The sequence below is a fragment of the Pangasianodon hypophthalmus genome, chromosome 5 (assembly GCF_027358585.1).
Source record: "Pangasianodon hypophthalmus isolate fPanHyp1 chromosome 5, fPanHyp1.pri, whole genome shotgun sequence".
Classification (NCBI taxonomy): domain Eukaryota; kingdom Metazoa; phylum Chordata; class Actinopteri; order Siluriformes; family Pangasiidae; genus Pangasianodon; species Pangasianodon hypophthalmus.
Genome location: NC_069714.1, coordinates 28,897,504 through 28,915,487, shown reverse-complemented (window position 1 = coordinate 28,915,487; position 17,984 = coordinate 28,897,504). Strand labels below are relative to the sequence as shown.

Here is a 17,984-nt window from a genome sequence, read left to right as displayed (position 1 = left end):
TTTTTCGAATTTCTGTCAGTTGTGTAGGTTTATTAATGTTTTAAATTATTTATCTGCAACATGCACATCGTATTTAAAAATCTGTATCATTACTTTTCACCCTTTAAATACAATTATACTCCTTAAAGCTGCCTGGCTGCTGGACAAAAGCATAAACATAAGCAGCTACAATGCAACTTGAAGCCTTTTCATAAGGTTTTGTAATATAAAATGCAAATTAATGATTACCAGATATAGCCAAATTCTTTCGCAAGAACTGATCTGCACTTGATTTCCCTGAACTAATACTGTGGTTAATAAATCACAGCAAGGAAAAAAAGTTCTATGGAAAAAGAATCCCTTTGAAATGAGAAAACAGTACTACGTCATAACTCAAACAGTAAATTCACAATAGGACGGCTCTTGTTTCTCTGATATAAAGGCTGGAACGCTCTGAAGACCTTCACTACTCAGAATGAGAGCACTGGTTTTCCTCGCGTTCTCTCTGTATCAGTGTACTGTGGTACAGGGTGCAGATGTTGATTCTCCAGAGGTACACCTTGGCCCCGGAGACCATTCCTTCATCTCCAGGATTGTCAGTGAGCTCAGAGAAGTAAAATCCATTTTGAAAGACCAGAAAGCTCTTTTGGAAGAACTAAAGCAACAAGGGCAAACACATGGTGAGTAGAAAAACATGAAGCAGATAGAAAGCAACTTTAAAAACTATACGTGAATTATAATAAGTAGGAATATAGTGATTAAATATCAATAATGAATCATGGGTATGATATTACAAAAGGAGAGAGAGAGTGAGAGAGAGAGAGAGAGAGAGAGAGAGAGAGGTTTCTTCTGGGATTATTTTCTTTGGTACCCAACTTAAGGGTGAGATTAAAGGCAAGTTAAATTCTTTACTTAAGTAAAAGTGCAATTACTCCAAAATAAATTCTCTGATGTAAGTTGAAGTACATCACAAGCAGAAAATGCTCAAAAAACTGTTGATTCCCTGAAAATATATTTAAAATAGATGATGCTTATAAAAAAGGGTTTGTCATAGACTAAACTTCATTCTCTAGACTCACTCTTACTTAAAAAGAATAACGTACAAAGAAGTTCTGGGCTTTTATTACAGATTTATTATATGGAAAACTTTTGTGCAAAAAAAAAAAAAAAAAAATTGTGCAAAATGGGTAGGTACACTTCCAGAAAATAAAAATGTGATTTATGCATGAATCAGCTAGGGTTTGATAACAAATATAGGTGTAATAACTCTGGACAATCAGAAGTTCAGAGGTCAGTGTTATATATCACATTCCACTGTGAGTGTATGAGCAGCAAGAGGTTAAAGGTCAGTGATCACAGCCAGGTAGGAATGTGTAAACGTGTGTCTAGTAGGCTGAAAGGCAACACCTTATCCGGCTAAACAGTTATAATGTACAATCTCGGCTATTTTGCAATTAACTTAACATTCATTAGCCAAGATTTGACTTTGAAAAATAGTCTCACTGGGTGCTGTTTATTAATTTAATCAACTGATTTAAATTACTGTTTATTAAATGCAACAGAATATAGTCCTATTATATAATTGTTAAATTCAATTCAATTCAATTTTATTTGTACACTTTTAACAAAAGGCATTGTCACAAAGCAGCTTTACAGAAATATATAAATTCCAGATAAATGTATAAATTTGTCTCTAAAGAGCAAGCCAGAGGCAACAGTGGTGAAGAAAACCTCCCTGAGACGACATGAGGAAGAACCGGACTCAAAACTGAACCCATCCTCATCACCGGATAGTGCAATTATAAATAATTCCCTTCTATAACTGTATACTATATAGTCCAAAAGTGCAATTATATAAACAGGAACTTGTGAGCTTATGAGCAAATTATGAGTATGAGCATCCGAGTCATTTCTGAATTCATGCTGCTCAATGATGGAGACTTGAGTGCAAAATTGTTTTTAACAATTGCAGTTCTAAGGCTATCCAAGGAAGAATATATGGTTCTAAGTATAGACTATATACATTTAATTTTCTACATATGAATAACATTTAATTGAATTGAATGATAAACATGCCAATTGGACCAAAGAATAACTTGCAATGGTGTGGGTCATCAAGGGTCACAGATCACACCAACAGGTATCAACATCACTTCTACCATAACTAACCATCTCTCTGTCCTGCCTTGCATCTTTCCTGTTAAACCCACAGTGACGTCACTCAGTTCTGAACAGTATCAGTCCTTCCAGTAAACTCTGTCCACTCTTTGCCATCTTGCTGACAATGTAGAAAAGATATTTTCAGTCATATAACCACAGATAGGAGCTACATGAATAAGGATTCAGGTCATAAAGCTGAAAACAGATTTAAAATGGTGTTGATAATATATGGTCTGTTTCTGCAAACCTAACATAGTCAAGTGCTCTATATCTGTGAATGCATGAGTGTAAGAATCTGGTAGGTGAGGAATTTTCTGCGAACATCTTCACCCACAAGGCGATTGAATCTTTCTTATGTAATACATGCTGCCTCATTCATATTTAGTATTTAATTAACTGAAGCTTAATCTGATGGGTCATTTCAACTTTCTTAAGATGTTTTTATGTCTTGTTATCTCACAGGAAACACATGCAGCGCTGAAATTCGGTATGAGCTCAATGAACTGAAATCCACGGTGGCAGACCAGAAGGTCAAGCTAGAGGCACTCCAGAAACAGCTAGCAGGTAAAGCACAGACAGGTCAGCTGTCAGTTATTTCAGAAGAAATACATAAATAAATGCATACATATATATATATATATATATATATATATATATATATATATGTCAGAAATAAGGTATGTGCAATTTACTTTATTTAAAGCTCTGCTTCGAAATATTATGACTTGCATCTTAATTTACTAACGATTTACTTGATTATCGAGGCACCGCAACATGGAGGTGCCCCTAAAAAGGGGGTGCTGTTTTTGTTAATGATGGTGGAGTACACTCTAATTTATGTAATTGTGTGTCAAATATGAAGCTGTGAGACATGTCAAAGGGCTGTTCAAAATACAGTAAAATTCAACGTAAAAGAGTGTGGAAGGGCATTGTTAAAAAAACAACAACAACAAAAAGGCAGTCAGAGCTGGAGGTCTGTTTAGTGTATATACTATATGTATGCACTAATGTTAAGTCATAATTTCAATAAACTTATCACTATTTTGAGATACTAAGGCACGTTCAAAAGCCTTTGATCAAATTCCACTTTATTTTGTTTCCAAATGATGGAAATGGACTTACACTATAATTTAATATCTGCCCTTCGGTGGTATTAATTTTCATACACCATCTCTGTTCCCGAAGTGACTTTTAAGCTGCAGTAATTCACAGCGCAAGTGCTAAATGCCAGAATTTGCATACACTTCACCCTGTATTGAGTATAAACATCCCAAATTACATATTACTACACAAACACCAACAAACAACATGGACGGTTGAAAGATTAATGGAAAACCCAACATAAAATGTGTTAGAGTTGAGGGTGGACCACCACAGTTTTCCAAAACAGCCTCAATTCTCCTTGGCATCTATTCTACATATCTCTGAGACTGTACTGCAGAACTGAACACCATTCTTCCAAAAGAATGCATATGATTTACATCATTTTACAATGTTCAGTCCTGAGCATTGTGTTTATTTGAAGTGACGCATCACTCTAAGGGGACAAATGGAGACCAAGCACAATAAATAAATGCTCCCGACAGCATGACAGAGCCATCCTTTAATCTTTCATCTGTCTGTACGTACAGTATATAGTATAACTATGTGATAACATCATGTCACTGAATTGCATGAATTGCAATTTGCTAATGTGTTTGTCTGAATTGTTTTTTTCGACAGACAAACCTAATGTTGCATTCTCAGCTTCTCTCTTCGGCCACAGCGGTCAGACTGTGGGAGGATACTCAACTGAGGAGATCCTGAAGTTCCAGAAAGTTTTCACAAACATCGGGGGTGCCTACAGTCCCACGACTGGTACTATGCGTCTCATTCCATAAGTGAAAACAAGTTAGCCATAGCAGCTTTATCATATTCAGAGTCGCTGACATGAGTCCAAATAATACGTCATTATTTCTGTAGGGAAAGTTCCTTGTATTCAGAGTCGAGTTATGCACCTGCTTTAGTCAATTTTCTGAGCCTTTGACATTGCTAGATTTTCAGTAGAAGCATCTTAATTAAGTAGATCTGAGGTAGAAGCACCAGAGATGGGATTTTACAATAGCATCTAGTCTACCACCTTGAAATGTAAGCACTTGCCTTTAAACCAGAAAAAAAAAATCTGGGCAAATAATTTGCACCGAAGAAGGAAATAGCTTTTTTTTCCTTTACTATCAAATGTAAACGCAAGAGACAGTTTAATAATAAAATACAAGATGATGATATGTGAATGAGAAGGTGAAGGATAAGCTGACTGAGCACTCACTTACAGCTCACTGACTCACTTTAAATTAATTCATCATTTTATCCATACAAAAAAAAATCAGTTCTTGAAATAAGCAGTGTCTCTGATTAAGATTCTTTCTTTCTGCAGGAAAGTTCACCGCTCCTGTGAAAGGTGTGTACTACTTTGGCTTTTCCGCTTTTGCAACCGGACAATACAGCATGGGCGTCCATCTGCGTAAAAACGGCGAGCAAGTAGTGGCTACCTACGATTACAACAGCAGCCATAAAGACGTGAACGGAGCGAACCGGGCCGTGCTTATCCTGGAAAAGGGCGATGAAGTGTACATTGGGCTTTGGAGCGGTCTGCACATTTTTGACAGTTACAACAGAGTCAGCACCTTCACCGGGTTCCTGATTTTCCCTATGTAATGAAAACGATTTGCCTATGTTCAGATTAAAGTTAGTGCAAATGCATCGAAAGTATGCAATGAGGAACATACGTCCAAAACAGAGCTCAGCTCATTTTATCCTAATATTAAATAGAACCAGAAAAAAAGAGTGTGTTTGTGCAAATCAGCAGCTGAATAACACATAATTAACACATCAGGATGTGGACTATGTTTGTATCTCAAACTGTATCGCAACAATAAAAATACATAGCTTGTAACTGTGTCTGGCTTTTATTTGAGCTTTAACTACAGTTTTATTTTATTTTGTAAATATTATATAAAATAAATATTATTATTTTTAACCCATTTCATTATTACTACTTTATCTTAATTACTTATTATATTTCACGGTTACCTTATATTACTGATTTTTATTTTTATATATTATATTTAGTTTCCGAATTTCTATTACATTTTTATTTTCTCTATCTTCTTCTCCTTCTTCTTCTTCTTTATTTGCCTTTTTTTCTTTGTAAAGCACTTTGACCTGCTTTTTAATGTAGGTTCTTTATAAACAGATATAGTATAGTTAATAAATAGAATAAATAATGAATAAATAATGAATACATTTATAATAATAATAAAAAAAACAGTGATCATAAAATTAATAATATCTATTATCTATTTTTTATATGGCAAAAAAAATTATATGGCAAAAATCCATATAAAATAATTTGCGCAACAGGTAGCATTGCCATCTCATGGCTCCAGGGTCCCGGCTCCGATCCTGACCAGAGTTTCACATGTCTGCATGTGGATTTCCTCTGGGTTTCCAGTCCAGTTTCCTCCCAAAAACATTCCACTATGTGGATGGATTGCTCTACATTCCCAGTAAGTGTGAATGAGTGTGTGAATGTGTGTGCAAATGGTGCTCTGTGATGAACACTGCTTGTAATGAACATTAAAAAGATCCATGTACTGGCTCAACTTGTGAGTAGTAATGATTTAGGAGTAAATAGATTTCTATGCAATAAGGATAAAGTGAAAGAAATCACTTATAATATACAGACTGATTATAATACTTATTATTAATAATAATCAGCAAGAAGTAAAATTACTAGCTATGTGTATTACAGTTGCTATTCATAGAAATGCCTTGAAAACGATTAATACATCATTTTAATCAGAGCACTAACTTCAATATTGGGCTGACTTCACTGTGGTTTCAGCAGAGCAATAATCAGGTTTAAAACCCATCTGATTCTCTGAGAGTTGATCTTGTGTACTCATGGACTCTGCAGTTTATTTGTGTTTGTAAATGAGTTTGTGTGTACATTCCCCCAGGCACAAATCTGCTCCTCTTCTGGGTTTGAAATCATCCTCATCAGTTTAGCGCTGCTAATCTCCCCAGGTTGAGGATGTAATTAAGCAGCAGTGTGCAGATGGCAGGCGACGAGAGAGAAATGGATAACTCGCATTTACTCAGCACAGTGCACACAGAAAGAGATCATTTTTACTTTTGACATCGTCTGGCGAGAGATCCAGACTGTCACACATTGTTCCTAGGAGCTCTGCGCATTAAAAATGGGGTATGTTATGCTATAAATTATCATTTAAAAATATGCCAAAAGAGCAGTTTTCTAAAAAAAAAAAATAATAATAATAAAAAAAAAAAAGCAGCAGATGAGCCAATCGACATATGAATCTGGAATGATTGACAAGTGAGTAGGTGTTTTGAACTCTCTGATATTAATTGACACCCAGGAAGCCCCGCCCCCTTTCTCATCTCACATTAGTAGGCTAATAAATAAACTCTAGCAATGTATGTTTGACTTAGCTCAATTTAGGGTTGCACCAAAATTTAGCTCAGTGACATTTTTTAGGTGAAAATAATAATAATAATAATAACAATAATAATAAAAAAATATGACAGTTCTGTGTTTTGGGCAAATGAGAAAAAAAAGTCTGAAAAGGTTGATGAAAAAAAAAAGAAAAGATTAATACATAAAAATACAACAAAGTGCCATGTCTATAAATTTCATTCGGATTTGCCTCAATCAGTTTAATGAGGTTTATACATGACTGTTTTTATTCCGAGTCAGCTATCGGTCGCATTATTACCGAAAACGTAGCTGCTACATAGTGTGAAAAAAGCTTGAGTTTATCTTCAGACTGGAAGTTATTTGAAATTCATACGTGGTGAAAACACCATACAGAACGCTACTGCTTTGCTCTGTTAACACCAACTTTGTTTTTCTCTCTTTTTTCTCTCCATTTTTCCCCCCTCACATGTATTCATTCCTGTTTTTCTGTCATTTTTTGTCTTTGTTTTGTTGAGGCACATGTGCATAACATTTTTCTATTTTTTTCTCTTAGTTTTTATTATAAAGATCATGCTATTCTGCTTTTCTTTATCATTTATTTTCCTTCGATCTCTTAGGAGTAGGTTTATTAGTCCAGGAAATGTACCTTTATATATTGCTAACCATCGTTATTGCCTTTGGATTGTCTGCTGAACAAGACAAACAAACAAACAAACAAACAAACAAACAAACAAGACGTTGAACGCTTTAGAACCAGACCGAAGCACCCTACTAAGGGCTGCATGATTTGACCACCATTTTATCTTGGAAATAAAATTTTTATAATCCAAAGTATTTGAGCCACTTAAAATAATTCTTTATTTGTATGATTCCTTTGGTCATCCACGATGGAACGAATATTGCATTTCTTTTCATGTTCAGTGTAGGAGTTTTTCATTTTGAAAACTACTCCTCCAATTTATTTTCATTTTATTAGCAAACTGAGATTTGCTAATGATACTGTATATACTGCTGCTGTAATCATAAAGACTGTCCTGCGCTCATCCCATACTGAACATCCTGCTTATACTGAACATCCTTTCAACACACTCAGTACTGTGTGTCTTCACAGGATACGGTGTAGAAAAGTAATGCTTTTTCCAGGGTCACCCAGAAGACGATGGATTCCCTTTGGAATCTGGTTCCTCTGAAAGCTTCTTAATATTACTTAAAAATGAAGAAGTGATTGATAAGGTAGGAGTTTAAGCGGTTAGTGTGGCGAGATCATCCATATTCAACCATCTAATTACAGTCTAATCGTGATCCATTAGTTCAAGTTTCTTTAGTTCCAGTTTAATACATTTCATTCTCCAACATCAGCACTGCTGACTTTCATCTTCATCTTCAAAGCCTCTCCTCTGGCTTACACCAAATGCGTTTCTTTCACATTTTACACCAGCGGAAAAGTTTAATGCCCCTTCAGTGCCATCTTAGAAGGAAATAACATTAACAATTTATTTTTTACTTCAGAGGAAATTTAAAGGGGATTTAAATGAACACAATCATAAAAAAAACATAAGATTTAAAAACAGGGGAGGAGAAGGAAACGTTATGGTTTTATTTTTTTTTATTTCTTTTTTTTTATTTTATGCAATCACATTTGTGAGATTGTGAACATTATGTAGTTTATCACCCATGTCCTTCCGTATATGCTTGAATGAGCAATGACTTTTTTGTCTGAATTTTTCAGAGAGCTAGAATTACAATAGGAAGACCTCTGACTTTGCGTTAAATCCACTGATGCCAATCCAATCTTGCACAAAATTCATAGAAATTTCAACAACTGGAGGTGATTTCTTACAAATGAACCCCTAAAAGAAGATATGAAACTAAGCCCATACCTTGCTCTAACCTTAACTGTATATTTTGTCATGATTTGGTTGTGGATTTAACCCTCGCGTTGTGTTTGAGTCAGGCTTCCATCTTTGGTGTTTTAGGTAAGAATTGACTGGGCCCCTTAAAACTGCTTATAAAAAATAGTTTATATAATAAATTATCACCTAATGCTGCATTACACCTCTTAAGCAACCCCATTCCTAGTCAATATCATGAGATTTACATTCCTTTTTGAAATTTATGGTGAATAAACCTCACTTACATTAAATTGTACCACTAGTTTTTAAGTAAAGTAAGCACATTTTCTCTTTTATTAGGAGTACTGTAGACCAGAGACAAACCTCGTTGGATGATTATCAAAGACTGGTAGGCTGGACTGTCACAAATGTCACAATTTAGCCAAGATACTTGCTTTAAAAATTGCACTTATGACACCATGTTCCTTACACTGTTTATTCCATGTTCTAGTGTGTGTTGAAATTCAAATTTGCCATGGAAAAGTTAAATCACATTTTTAAAGATTGAGCACATTATCTTGTACCATACCCCAAATTTAGCACTTCCTGATTCTTTTTCATAAAATAAAAGATTAATCTGTGCCTGGTGTTTAAATTTATACTTCCCAGACTCTTCAGTAAATGCATGAATAGTAAAAAAGGGGATGTTTAAAACTCTGGAGCTCCTAAAGGACTACAGGGTAGGAGACTGTTCAGAGATCCTTGAAGAAAGGTCAAGAACCCAGGAACAGAGCAATGCACAGGTTGCAGACAGTAAAGTAAACATCATTTGCAGAACAATTTCCACCTAAGGGCATACATGACCCAATTGCTAGGGGCTCTTTTGTTCAGAAATTTTTCTGGTTTGTTAGATCAGAGTCTTCAGCTGGTGGTTCATTTTGATGGGACAAGCCTGCAAATACAGATGACCTGGTTGGGAATGCTAAATCTCACCGTCCATCTGGGACAGCAGATCTGCTTGGTGTGAAAGCTGCCATGGTACTTAGAAGAAGAAGAAGCCTTTATGGTCACATGTATGCTCTGGAGGCATAGATCTGGAGCCAGGACTTCCGGGGTGAACGCTGGCGCAGTTAGCAGCCGCTGCTCAGAGGAGGATTTTAGTTTATCTGTGTTTACCTCTATTTTTTTATAGTGTTTTATTCACCTGTCTGGACTATTTTATACAAACTTCGTATGCTTGGATGAGATTTTGGTCTACCGCTACTTGCTATCTGGAGATTGTTCCCAGCATTGTTGGATTACTGCTCATCTGGAAATCTGTTTCGGCTGTCGGACTTCTCCTCTAACCTCCTGCTCAGCTGCGGTTAAGATGATTGTCAAACTGCCTTTATGGCTTGCAGTTGTGTGGATTATTCTCTGCTCAATTTTTCATCCTGTGTTTTCCCTCTATCAATACTCGGCAGCGGAATTGTTGCAGCTATGCGTTCATTACGAGGAGTTTCTGCCTGCTTTGTACTTACATCAGGATATTGCTTTTATACCGCGCTGTAAATATGTCCATCGTGGATCTCGCCGGAGTTTTAAAACTGTCTCTGCGAGTGCAATTCCATCCTTTTGGTCTTTTATTCGGACTGTGGAATGTTCGATCACTTTCCAACTAAGGTCCTTTCGTGTATCTCCTACTCTCTGATCGTAAGTTCGATTTTCTTTGTCTAACTGAGACTTTGCAATGAAGTAATCACTTTTTCATTTTAATCATTCTGTTCCTCCGGGATATGTTTTTACCAGCAAACCACGTACTGTTGGTCGGGGTGGGGGGGCTTGCAATATTACATAAGGAAAAATGGAAAGTTACAACTCTTCCTGTAACAGAATGTACATCATTGAATCTATCGCTTTGCAAATCAGTGGATCTGTTGCAACCATTCTTGCTGTGGTGTACAGGCCTCCAAAGGCCAAGCCTGCATTCTTGCAGAAATTTTCTGCATTTTTAACTTCTCTATGTTCCTTGTCCCCCAATGTGGTTTTGGTTGGTGATTATAATATTCATGTAGACAACATAGAAAATTCATGTTCAAATGAGTTTTTATAAAGAATGGATAGTTTTGGATTACTCATTCAAAAGGTCATAGTCTGGATTTGGTCTGCTGTTCAGGTGTGATTCCAGATAATTGCACTACCTCTGATTTATCACTGTCTGATCACTTGTTGGTGTCTTTTAATGTCTCTTTATCTGTATCTAAACCTAATCTGAGTCGTACTATTACTTTTCGTAATATTAAGAATATTGATGCCTCGATCCTCACAGAATGTTTTTCCACACTTCCCTGTAAAGACTATCCATGGACTCTTGATGATTTAGTCCAGCATTACAATGATAATCTTCAAATGATCCTTGACGCTTGTGCTCCATTGAAAACCAGGACTGTTTCGTTTGTCAACTCTGCACCCTGGTTTACATCAGAACTCCGCCAGCTAAAAGTCAAGGGGCGTCGATTAGAACGATTATATGTCAAGACTGGACTCGTAGTACATAAAGATCTGTATGCTGACCATATGAAAGTATACAAGACTGCACTTTCCACTGTGAAATCAGATTATTATGCTAGTTTAATTGGGTCTGGTGTGAGACACACAAAATCTCTTTTCTCTGTGGTTAACACTATTTTAAAGCCACTTGATTTATCAAACTCTCATATATACTCTACTGAGCTGTGTGAAGCATTCATGCTCTTTTTTAATAAGAAAATTGAACTCATTCATCAGCAATTGGTTCTACCAAACTCTGATTGTAACATACTTCATTCTAGCCCAGTGTTATCTCCGTTATCTTCTGTTTCTACTTTTTCTACTTTTAAACTTCCAACAGTTGAGGAAATATATTCCATTGTACAAAAATCTAAATCTGCCACATGTCAACTGGACCCATGACCGACTCACTTGGTTAAAGTTGGTTTACCTTTTCTTTCCTCCTTAATCACAGACATCATGCATGCTTCACTTCTTTCTGGTACAGTCCCTACTGCATTTAAAATTGCAGTGATAACACCCACTTTCAAGAAACTGGGGACTGACTCAAAGAATTTTGATAATTATCGTCCTATTTCGAATCTGCCGTTTTTGTCAAAAATTCTTGAAAAGATTGTTGCTCCCCAGATCCGTGGTCATCTTTCTAGTAATAGTTTATATGAGCAGTTCTAATCAGGGTTTCGTTCCTATCACAGTGTCGAGACTGCACTTGTAAAGATACCCAATGATTTATTACTAGCTGCTGATTCTGGACTTTTATCAATACTTATACTTCTCGATCTTAGTGCAGCATTTTTCACACTCCATACTCTTAAGCAGATTGGAATCTACTGGAATTACTGCTACGGCTTTATGTTGGTTTCGTTCCTATCTCACAGACCACATTCAATTTGTACAACTCAAACCGTTTAAATCAAAACCTACTTATGTTGTCACTGGTGTTCCACAGGGTTCTGTCTTGGGACCTCTTCTGTTTCTTATCTACCTTTTACCAATTGGCACCATTTTTAGGAAATATGGTATTGATTTCCATTGTTATGCTGATGACACCCAACTTTATCTGTCTTCTAAACTCTCCTCAAAGTTTCCTTCTTCTGCTCTTGTCGAGTGCCTTGATGAATTAAAAACTTGGTTTTCAAGTAATTTTCTCAAATTAAATAGTAGTAAAACAGAAATTCTTCTCGTTGGTACAAAAACCACAATAGATATGTCAAATATTTCCTCTGTGGTAATAGACAATTGCCCTGTTCCTCTGTCTAATCAGGTTAAAAGTTTGGGTGTCGTCTTCGATAAAACTTCCCATGCACTCGGACAACTTCCATGGGGTCACGAGCTTTTGGTTATACGGCTCCCCTTTTATGGAACTCACTTCCTGTAGAAGTTCTCAATAGTTCAAGTCTTCCGGTCTTTAAATCGTCTTAAAACTTATTTTTTTAGGCAGGCATTTATGTGATTTTATGTTTGTTTGTTGTATTGACTATTATTGTTCAATGTTATTGTTTCACCCTGTTCTATGGACTTTGTAAGGTGTCCGTTGAGTGCCATGAAAGGCCCCTATAAATAAAATGTATAATAATAATAATAATAATAATAATAATAATAATAATAATAATACACATACAGGACAGTGAAATACTATTTAGCATGTTCCAGTTTGTTAGAAAACTTGGGCCAGAGCACAGGGTGAGCCATGATACGGCGTCCCTGAAGCAGGCAGGGGTAAGGGACTTGCTCAAGGACCCAACACTGGAAGCTTGGCAGGGCTGCATCTTGAACTTAAAACCTCCTGATCAGTAGTCCAGAGCCTTAACCACAGAGCCAATGAAAGCAGCAGTGGAAGGTGAGACCACAAGTAGGGCCTTGTTGCTGAATCCTGTACAGACTGAGAAGAATCAGTGCTAAAGTAAGAAAGGAATATAATATGTGGAGAGGCCAGTCATGAACCAGAGTTTCCTTTCCCAGAGGCCTGTCCAGCTCTGCCAAGGAGAATCCCCACTGGCACTACATTCCCTTGGACATATGCAGAGTCTTGACAGCGCAGTCTGCCACACCATTGGGGTTAGACCCACCTGAGGACAGCCTGTGCATAGCAAAGAGAGCCACTTGACCTTGGATCAGAACACAGAGACATCTCAGAACTGGCAAGAAGGACATCAGAACTTCTCTTGATGTACATTCCTTACACTGGAGGCCACCTGCCCCTAGTACCCTTGTATCTCCGATGGCCTTTAACTCCCTGGGACCTGTTTGATGTTAACATCTGAAGTACAACTGAAAAACAATAGCAGATGCCAGGAACTGTAGAGCACAAGGCTAGAGGATGTTATTTTCAAAGTTGCATTTTAAAATAACCCTTGTAATATCAGAATCAGATTAGAAATACAGTAAGAGCTCTAATAGTCTCTTGCTGGTTGTCAAGAATTCCCCCTCTCAACATGCATCACAGTTACAGTGTGACAAATGCTGTCTTCTTCTCATGTGTTTTGTTTTTAGCTCTCCATGTACTTTTGTTATTGTTTTGGTCTTCTTCCTCTTCCTTGTTCATTGGATTTCATGTGTTCTTCCTATTATCTATGACTCCTGTGTCTTGTTTAGACTTTGAATCATACTGTGTATATATTTCTGGTTTTTGTTCTTGGTCATGGCGTGTTCTTGCTTCTCACCTTCTGAGTTCTTTTATATCTGTTATCACTAGGATAAAATTTCTTGCAAATATCAGTTTAATATTTAAAAGTTTCTGGCTTTTGTATCCTATGACTCTAAGGGTTGGAATTTTTTTTGCTTAGATCTATTCAATGTGGCGGATACATGACTGACTGACTCCAGACCAGTCTGTAACATGTATCATGGTGTCCTATGCTTCCTTGTTTTGAGCTATCACACTGATAAGTGGATAGCACCATACCTTAAAACAGCATGGCCTGTGAGGCCAGGAAAAAGGGAATGATTGCAATATGGCAGTGTTTATTGTCACCTGGTAATCTTGTTGGACCCGTTGTGTTATACAACGCCTGTGGCGGTTAGGAAGGATGAAATAGAAAACTAGTTTTCTGAGATTTTTTTTCTTTCAGAGGGACCTTACTGTTCCCCCATACCAATCCAATTTCACATGAACTCAATATAAATGCAAACTAGAGCAATTTCATTAGATTTTCTACAAATGAAGGCATGGAAATCTGTAAAGCTAACCCCACCCCTTGCTCTATCATTACTAGATTTTTTTCATAGAGTTTTTTTTTTCGTCCTAGTTTTTCATCAACTTCAAAGTTGGAACAACTGTTACCTTTTATGTGACAGTTAAACCACATTTCAAAAGACAAAACACAAGCTTGCACGTACATGTCAAATGAGTAGATCCCAGGACTCTGGTTAAAAGGTCTTTGATTTATATTTTCTGTCAAAACTGGGATGATCTGAGTGGTAGTCTGAGGTTTAATGTATACTTCACATAAGTATTAGGAATAAATAATTAAACCAGGAGCACAAAACGAACATTAATCATGTTCTTTCAGTTATTTCTAATTATATATGTTTTTAGTATGGTTTCAAAATCAATATTCTGTGATAAACTGGGACATACTAGAAAAGAAACAAATCGTACCACACAAAATAGTTTCAACTATAAATGAGAATTTTCTCCAGTCTTTAGCATCCATTTTTCAAAAAATATTTTACTCCTGAACTGTACATCAGTCCACTGGGAAAGTATTATATGCACGTATTATATGCATGAAGCCATGGTAGTGGGGAAAACATTCATAGGATGGGAGAAAAACTAGTTCTTGTATTCTGCAACATGATTTCTGCACTAGCGGTTGAGAAACTGCTCTTTTTATGAGATGAGACATTCTTTTTATTCAGAACTCAGAACACGGGTGGTGAGGTTTTTCTTGCTCCAAAATAAAATCCTTCTTAACACTATTCTAAAGTTTTTTCCTCAAGAGAGGCAACTTTTAGAAAAAGGCAACCACCACAACACCACACCTGCCTTCTATCTTTGTGTCTGCAGTCAATTCTTTGAGTGAAACCCAGCCTGGGGAAAATGCTGAAGTCGTCTCTGATTCCTGTGAAGTTTCTCCAAATACGTTCTGTTTGATTCAGGAGGAGCTGATAGAAAGGAGGAAAAGACACGTGACACGTGAAGACGTGAGCATGTCATTCAGTCAGGCATTCACTTTAAAACAATCATCAAACAGTGAGAATACATACAGTTATTATTTATTGTTACATCTATATTTATACTCTAGTGCAAGAACGTGGACCAAACTGTCAGTTTTATATCACACACAGCTTCGTCAGTGCTGAGATGTTACATGGAGCTCAAAAAGCATTTTGTAAAGGATTAATACTGATTATTTAACTTTGTTGTTCTCTTTAAAAATGCTTTATCTTGGTTCTGACAGTAAACTTGTAAACTTTTACAGGTTTTTTCCAAGTTGGTAAAATGGCCTTGAGCTAATTCATCTCTATTTTTCTCTCTCTGACCAGAGCAGGAACTTTTCACATTACAATGTTGTGAATTATTGATAAATCCTCCCGGTCTTTTTCATTCGTCCTCTCACTGGCTGTAATTGATGACCACACACCAGCTAGAAGCTTTCTTGTAAATGATGTTGATTTAATAGGTTTAATAGTGCATACTTAATGAAAGCCTGAGAGAAGACAGAAAATGATTCCTTAATGTGGGGTCCAAAGTGTGAGACCACTAGTGAAAATGGCACTATTTTGCATTGTTTTCTAATTTGATAATTGTTTTCCATTACAAATTATTTTATCAGCAACAACTTGAGTGAAAAGTGAAATATTTCGATCAATTTCAGAATTTCTTAATATTTGCTGTTTATAAATACACTAACAAGTTACCAGTTTATTTAAATGTCCTTTAACTGTAAATTAAACCTCATTTCCTCATACATAGTATTCTACGAAGCCTTATAAGCTCACTTTACTGTACATGAAGTGACAAAAAGATTTATATGATTATTCACATACAGGACAGACTATGTGGCAGTTTGTGAACTCAATAATGAATAATTTAGTACAAAATCTAAAATAATTATAACAATAAAAGACAATAAACAATTTTTTAACATCCTATTTGAAAAACGAATGAAAGAAACATGTAACATTTTGAAGCTGTATGTTTCAAGCCCCAAACAGTTACAGCTGTAACCATTAAGCAATTATGCATTGTGGAAAAAGAAATTTATAGACGTTACCCAAATAACTTCACTGATTACAGCAAAAAGCTTCTCACCCAGCTTCAGCAAAAATCCCAAATTAACACACCTCTGAGATGCACAGACCTTTTTTTCTTTCCCCTACCAGCAGATGGGCGATTTGCTCCTCTCCATCTGGAAGCATGGCAGTACAACCAGGAGAGATCAGGACACAAGCAGTGGCCACATTTCCCACCAGTCTCTTCTGAGGAGGCGTTCTGTCAGGACAGATGGAGAGGTGAAACCGGGCAAACAGGTGGATGCAAATAAAAAGGAAAAGGTGCTGTTTAAGGGCACTTTCACACTTGGCTTTTCTTTTCATAAAAACACCCTGGATGGAGATCCTTTTTAGCTGATATTAAAAAAAGCAAAATAAACAGTAGGAGTAGTAGGAGGCAGGATACAAGTGTGTAAAATCAATGTGTTCTTTATTATTAGGGGCAATCCATGAATCATAATCAGTGTCAGTAACGTAGATTAAACACAGAATATCCCTATTCATAACTGGGGGAACCAGTAAATGGGAGAAATAGCAGGGGACAAATAGTGTGATTAGACTTTTTTTGTTTGTTTGTTTGTTTATATAGCACAATTTAATACAACTTGCGTTGCCCAAAGTGCTTTACACTCACATACTAAGAAATACAATAAAAATACAATAATAGACACACAAATATCACCTGCACATTCACACACGCAATAACTTCATCCAATGAGCTCCCCATTTGTATTTAAAAGATGGTGTTTTAACATACATTTAAACATAGGTAAAGATTTAATAGATCGAATAGAAAGAGGGAGATCGTTCCACAATTTAGGGCCTGCTCGAGAAAATAGCACATAAGAGATGTCGGTTTTCTGATCTCAGAGATCTAGAGGGAAAGTAGAATGACACCATAATGGACAAATACACAGGAGCTAGATTGTGCAGGGCCTTGAAAACCAGTACGAGAATCTTATAGATAACTCTAAGTCGTACTGGTAGCCGCTTAAATGAAATGAATAACGGAGTTACCGATTCATATTTCTTTGCCGACTTGCTCATTTTTGCTGCTGCATTTTGGATTTTCTGTAAACGCATAAGTGCTTGAGCGTCAACTCCATAATAAAGGGAGTTACAATAATCCATTCGAGAAAAAACAATGGCAGTAATTGCTTTCTCAAAATCTGAACTGGATAGGAATGGTTTAGTTTTGGCTAGCAGACGTAGATTAAAAAAACAAGATCTCACCACAGTATTTATTTGCCTGTCCAACTTTAAATCACTATCCAGAATAAATCCCAGATTTTTTACACTGGATTTAATAAAACCCGACAAAGAAGTTGCATTCAAGCACTGAAGCACTTCATGCTTTCTAGGACCAAACACGATAACTTCAGTTTTACTTTCATTAAGCTTCAAAAAATTTGAAGCCATCCAATCCTTAACATCGTGTAAACATGCAAATAAAGCATCAAATGAATTTGAATTTAACTCTCTCACGGGCAAATAAATCTGAGTATCATCAGCGTAACAATGAAACGATACTTTATGTTTCTGAAAGATTGCCCCCAAAGGTAGCATATAAAGGGGAAAAAAAATTGGAGCAAGAATTGATCCTTGTGGAACTCCCCAGGGAAGATGTAATTTTGATGAATTACAGCCCCCAAAGCTAACAGAGAAAAATCTGTCCCTAAGATAAGATTTGAACCATTTCAGCACATTACCTTTTAGGCCAGTGTTCTAAGCGCTTAATTAAAATCTCATGGTCCACCATATCAAACGCTGCACTGAGATCAAGCAAAATT

General features: G+C 36.4%; 1 protein-coding gene across 1 annotated transcript; it reads left to right on the top strand.

Moving 5' to 3' along the window:
• The first annotated feature begins 359 nt into the window (after positions 1-359).
• Positions 360-5,071, top strand: LOC113526198 (complement C1q tumor necrosis factor-related protein 3). The gene is made up of 4 exons (XM_026913032.3): positions 360-659; positions 2,602-2,703; positions 3,862-3,996; positions 4,553-5,071. Exons 1-4 carry the CDS (start codon positions 455-457, stop codon positions 4,831-4,833), a joined length of 723 nt encoding a protein of 240 aa, XP_026768833.3. The 5' UTR covers positions 360-454; the 3' UTR covers positions 4,834-5,071.
• Positions 5,072-17,984: the final 12,913 nt, after the last annotated feature.

What these genes read in the sequence shown, in the direction of transcription:
- LOC113526198 (XM_026913032.3), top strand. Translation starts at nt 455, where the DNA reads ATGAGAGCACTGGTTTTCCTCGCGTTCTCTCTGTATCAGTGTACTGTG. An exon ending in GCAACAAGGGCAAACACATG is followed by an intron (nt 660 to 2,601) that starts GTGAGTAGAAAA and finishes GTTATCTCACAG; the next exon opens with GAAACACATGCAGCGCTGAA. An exon ending in ACTCCAGAAACAGCTAGCAG is followed by an intron (nt 2,704 to 3,861) that starts GTAAAGCACAGA and finishes TTTTTTCGACAG; the next exon opens with ACAAACCTAATGTTGCATTC.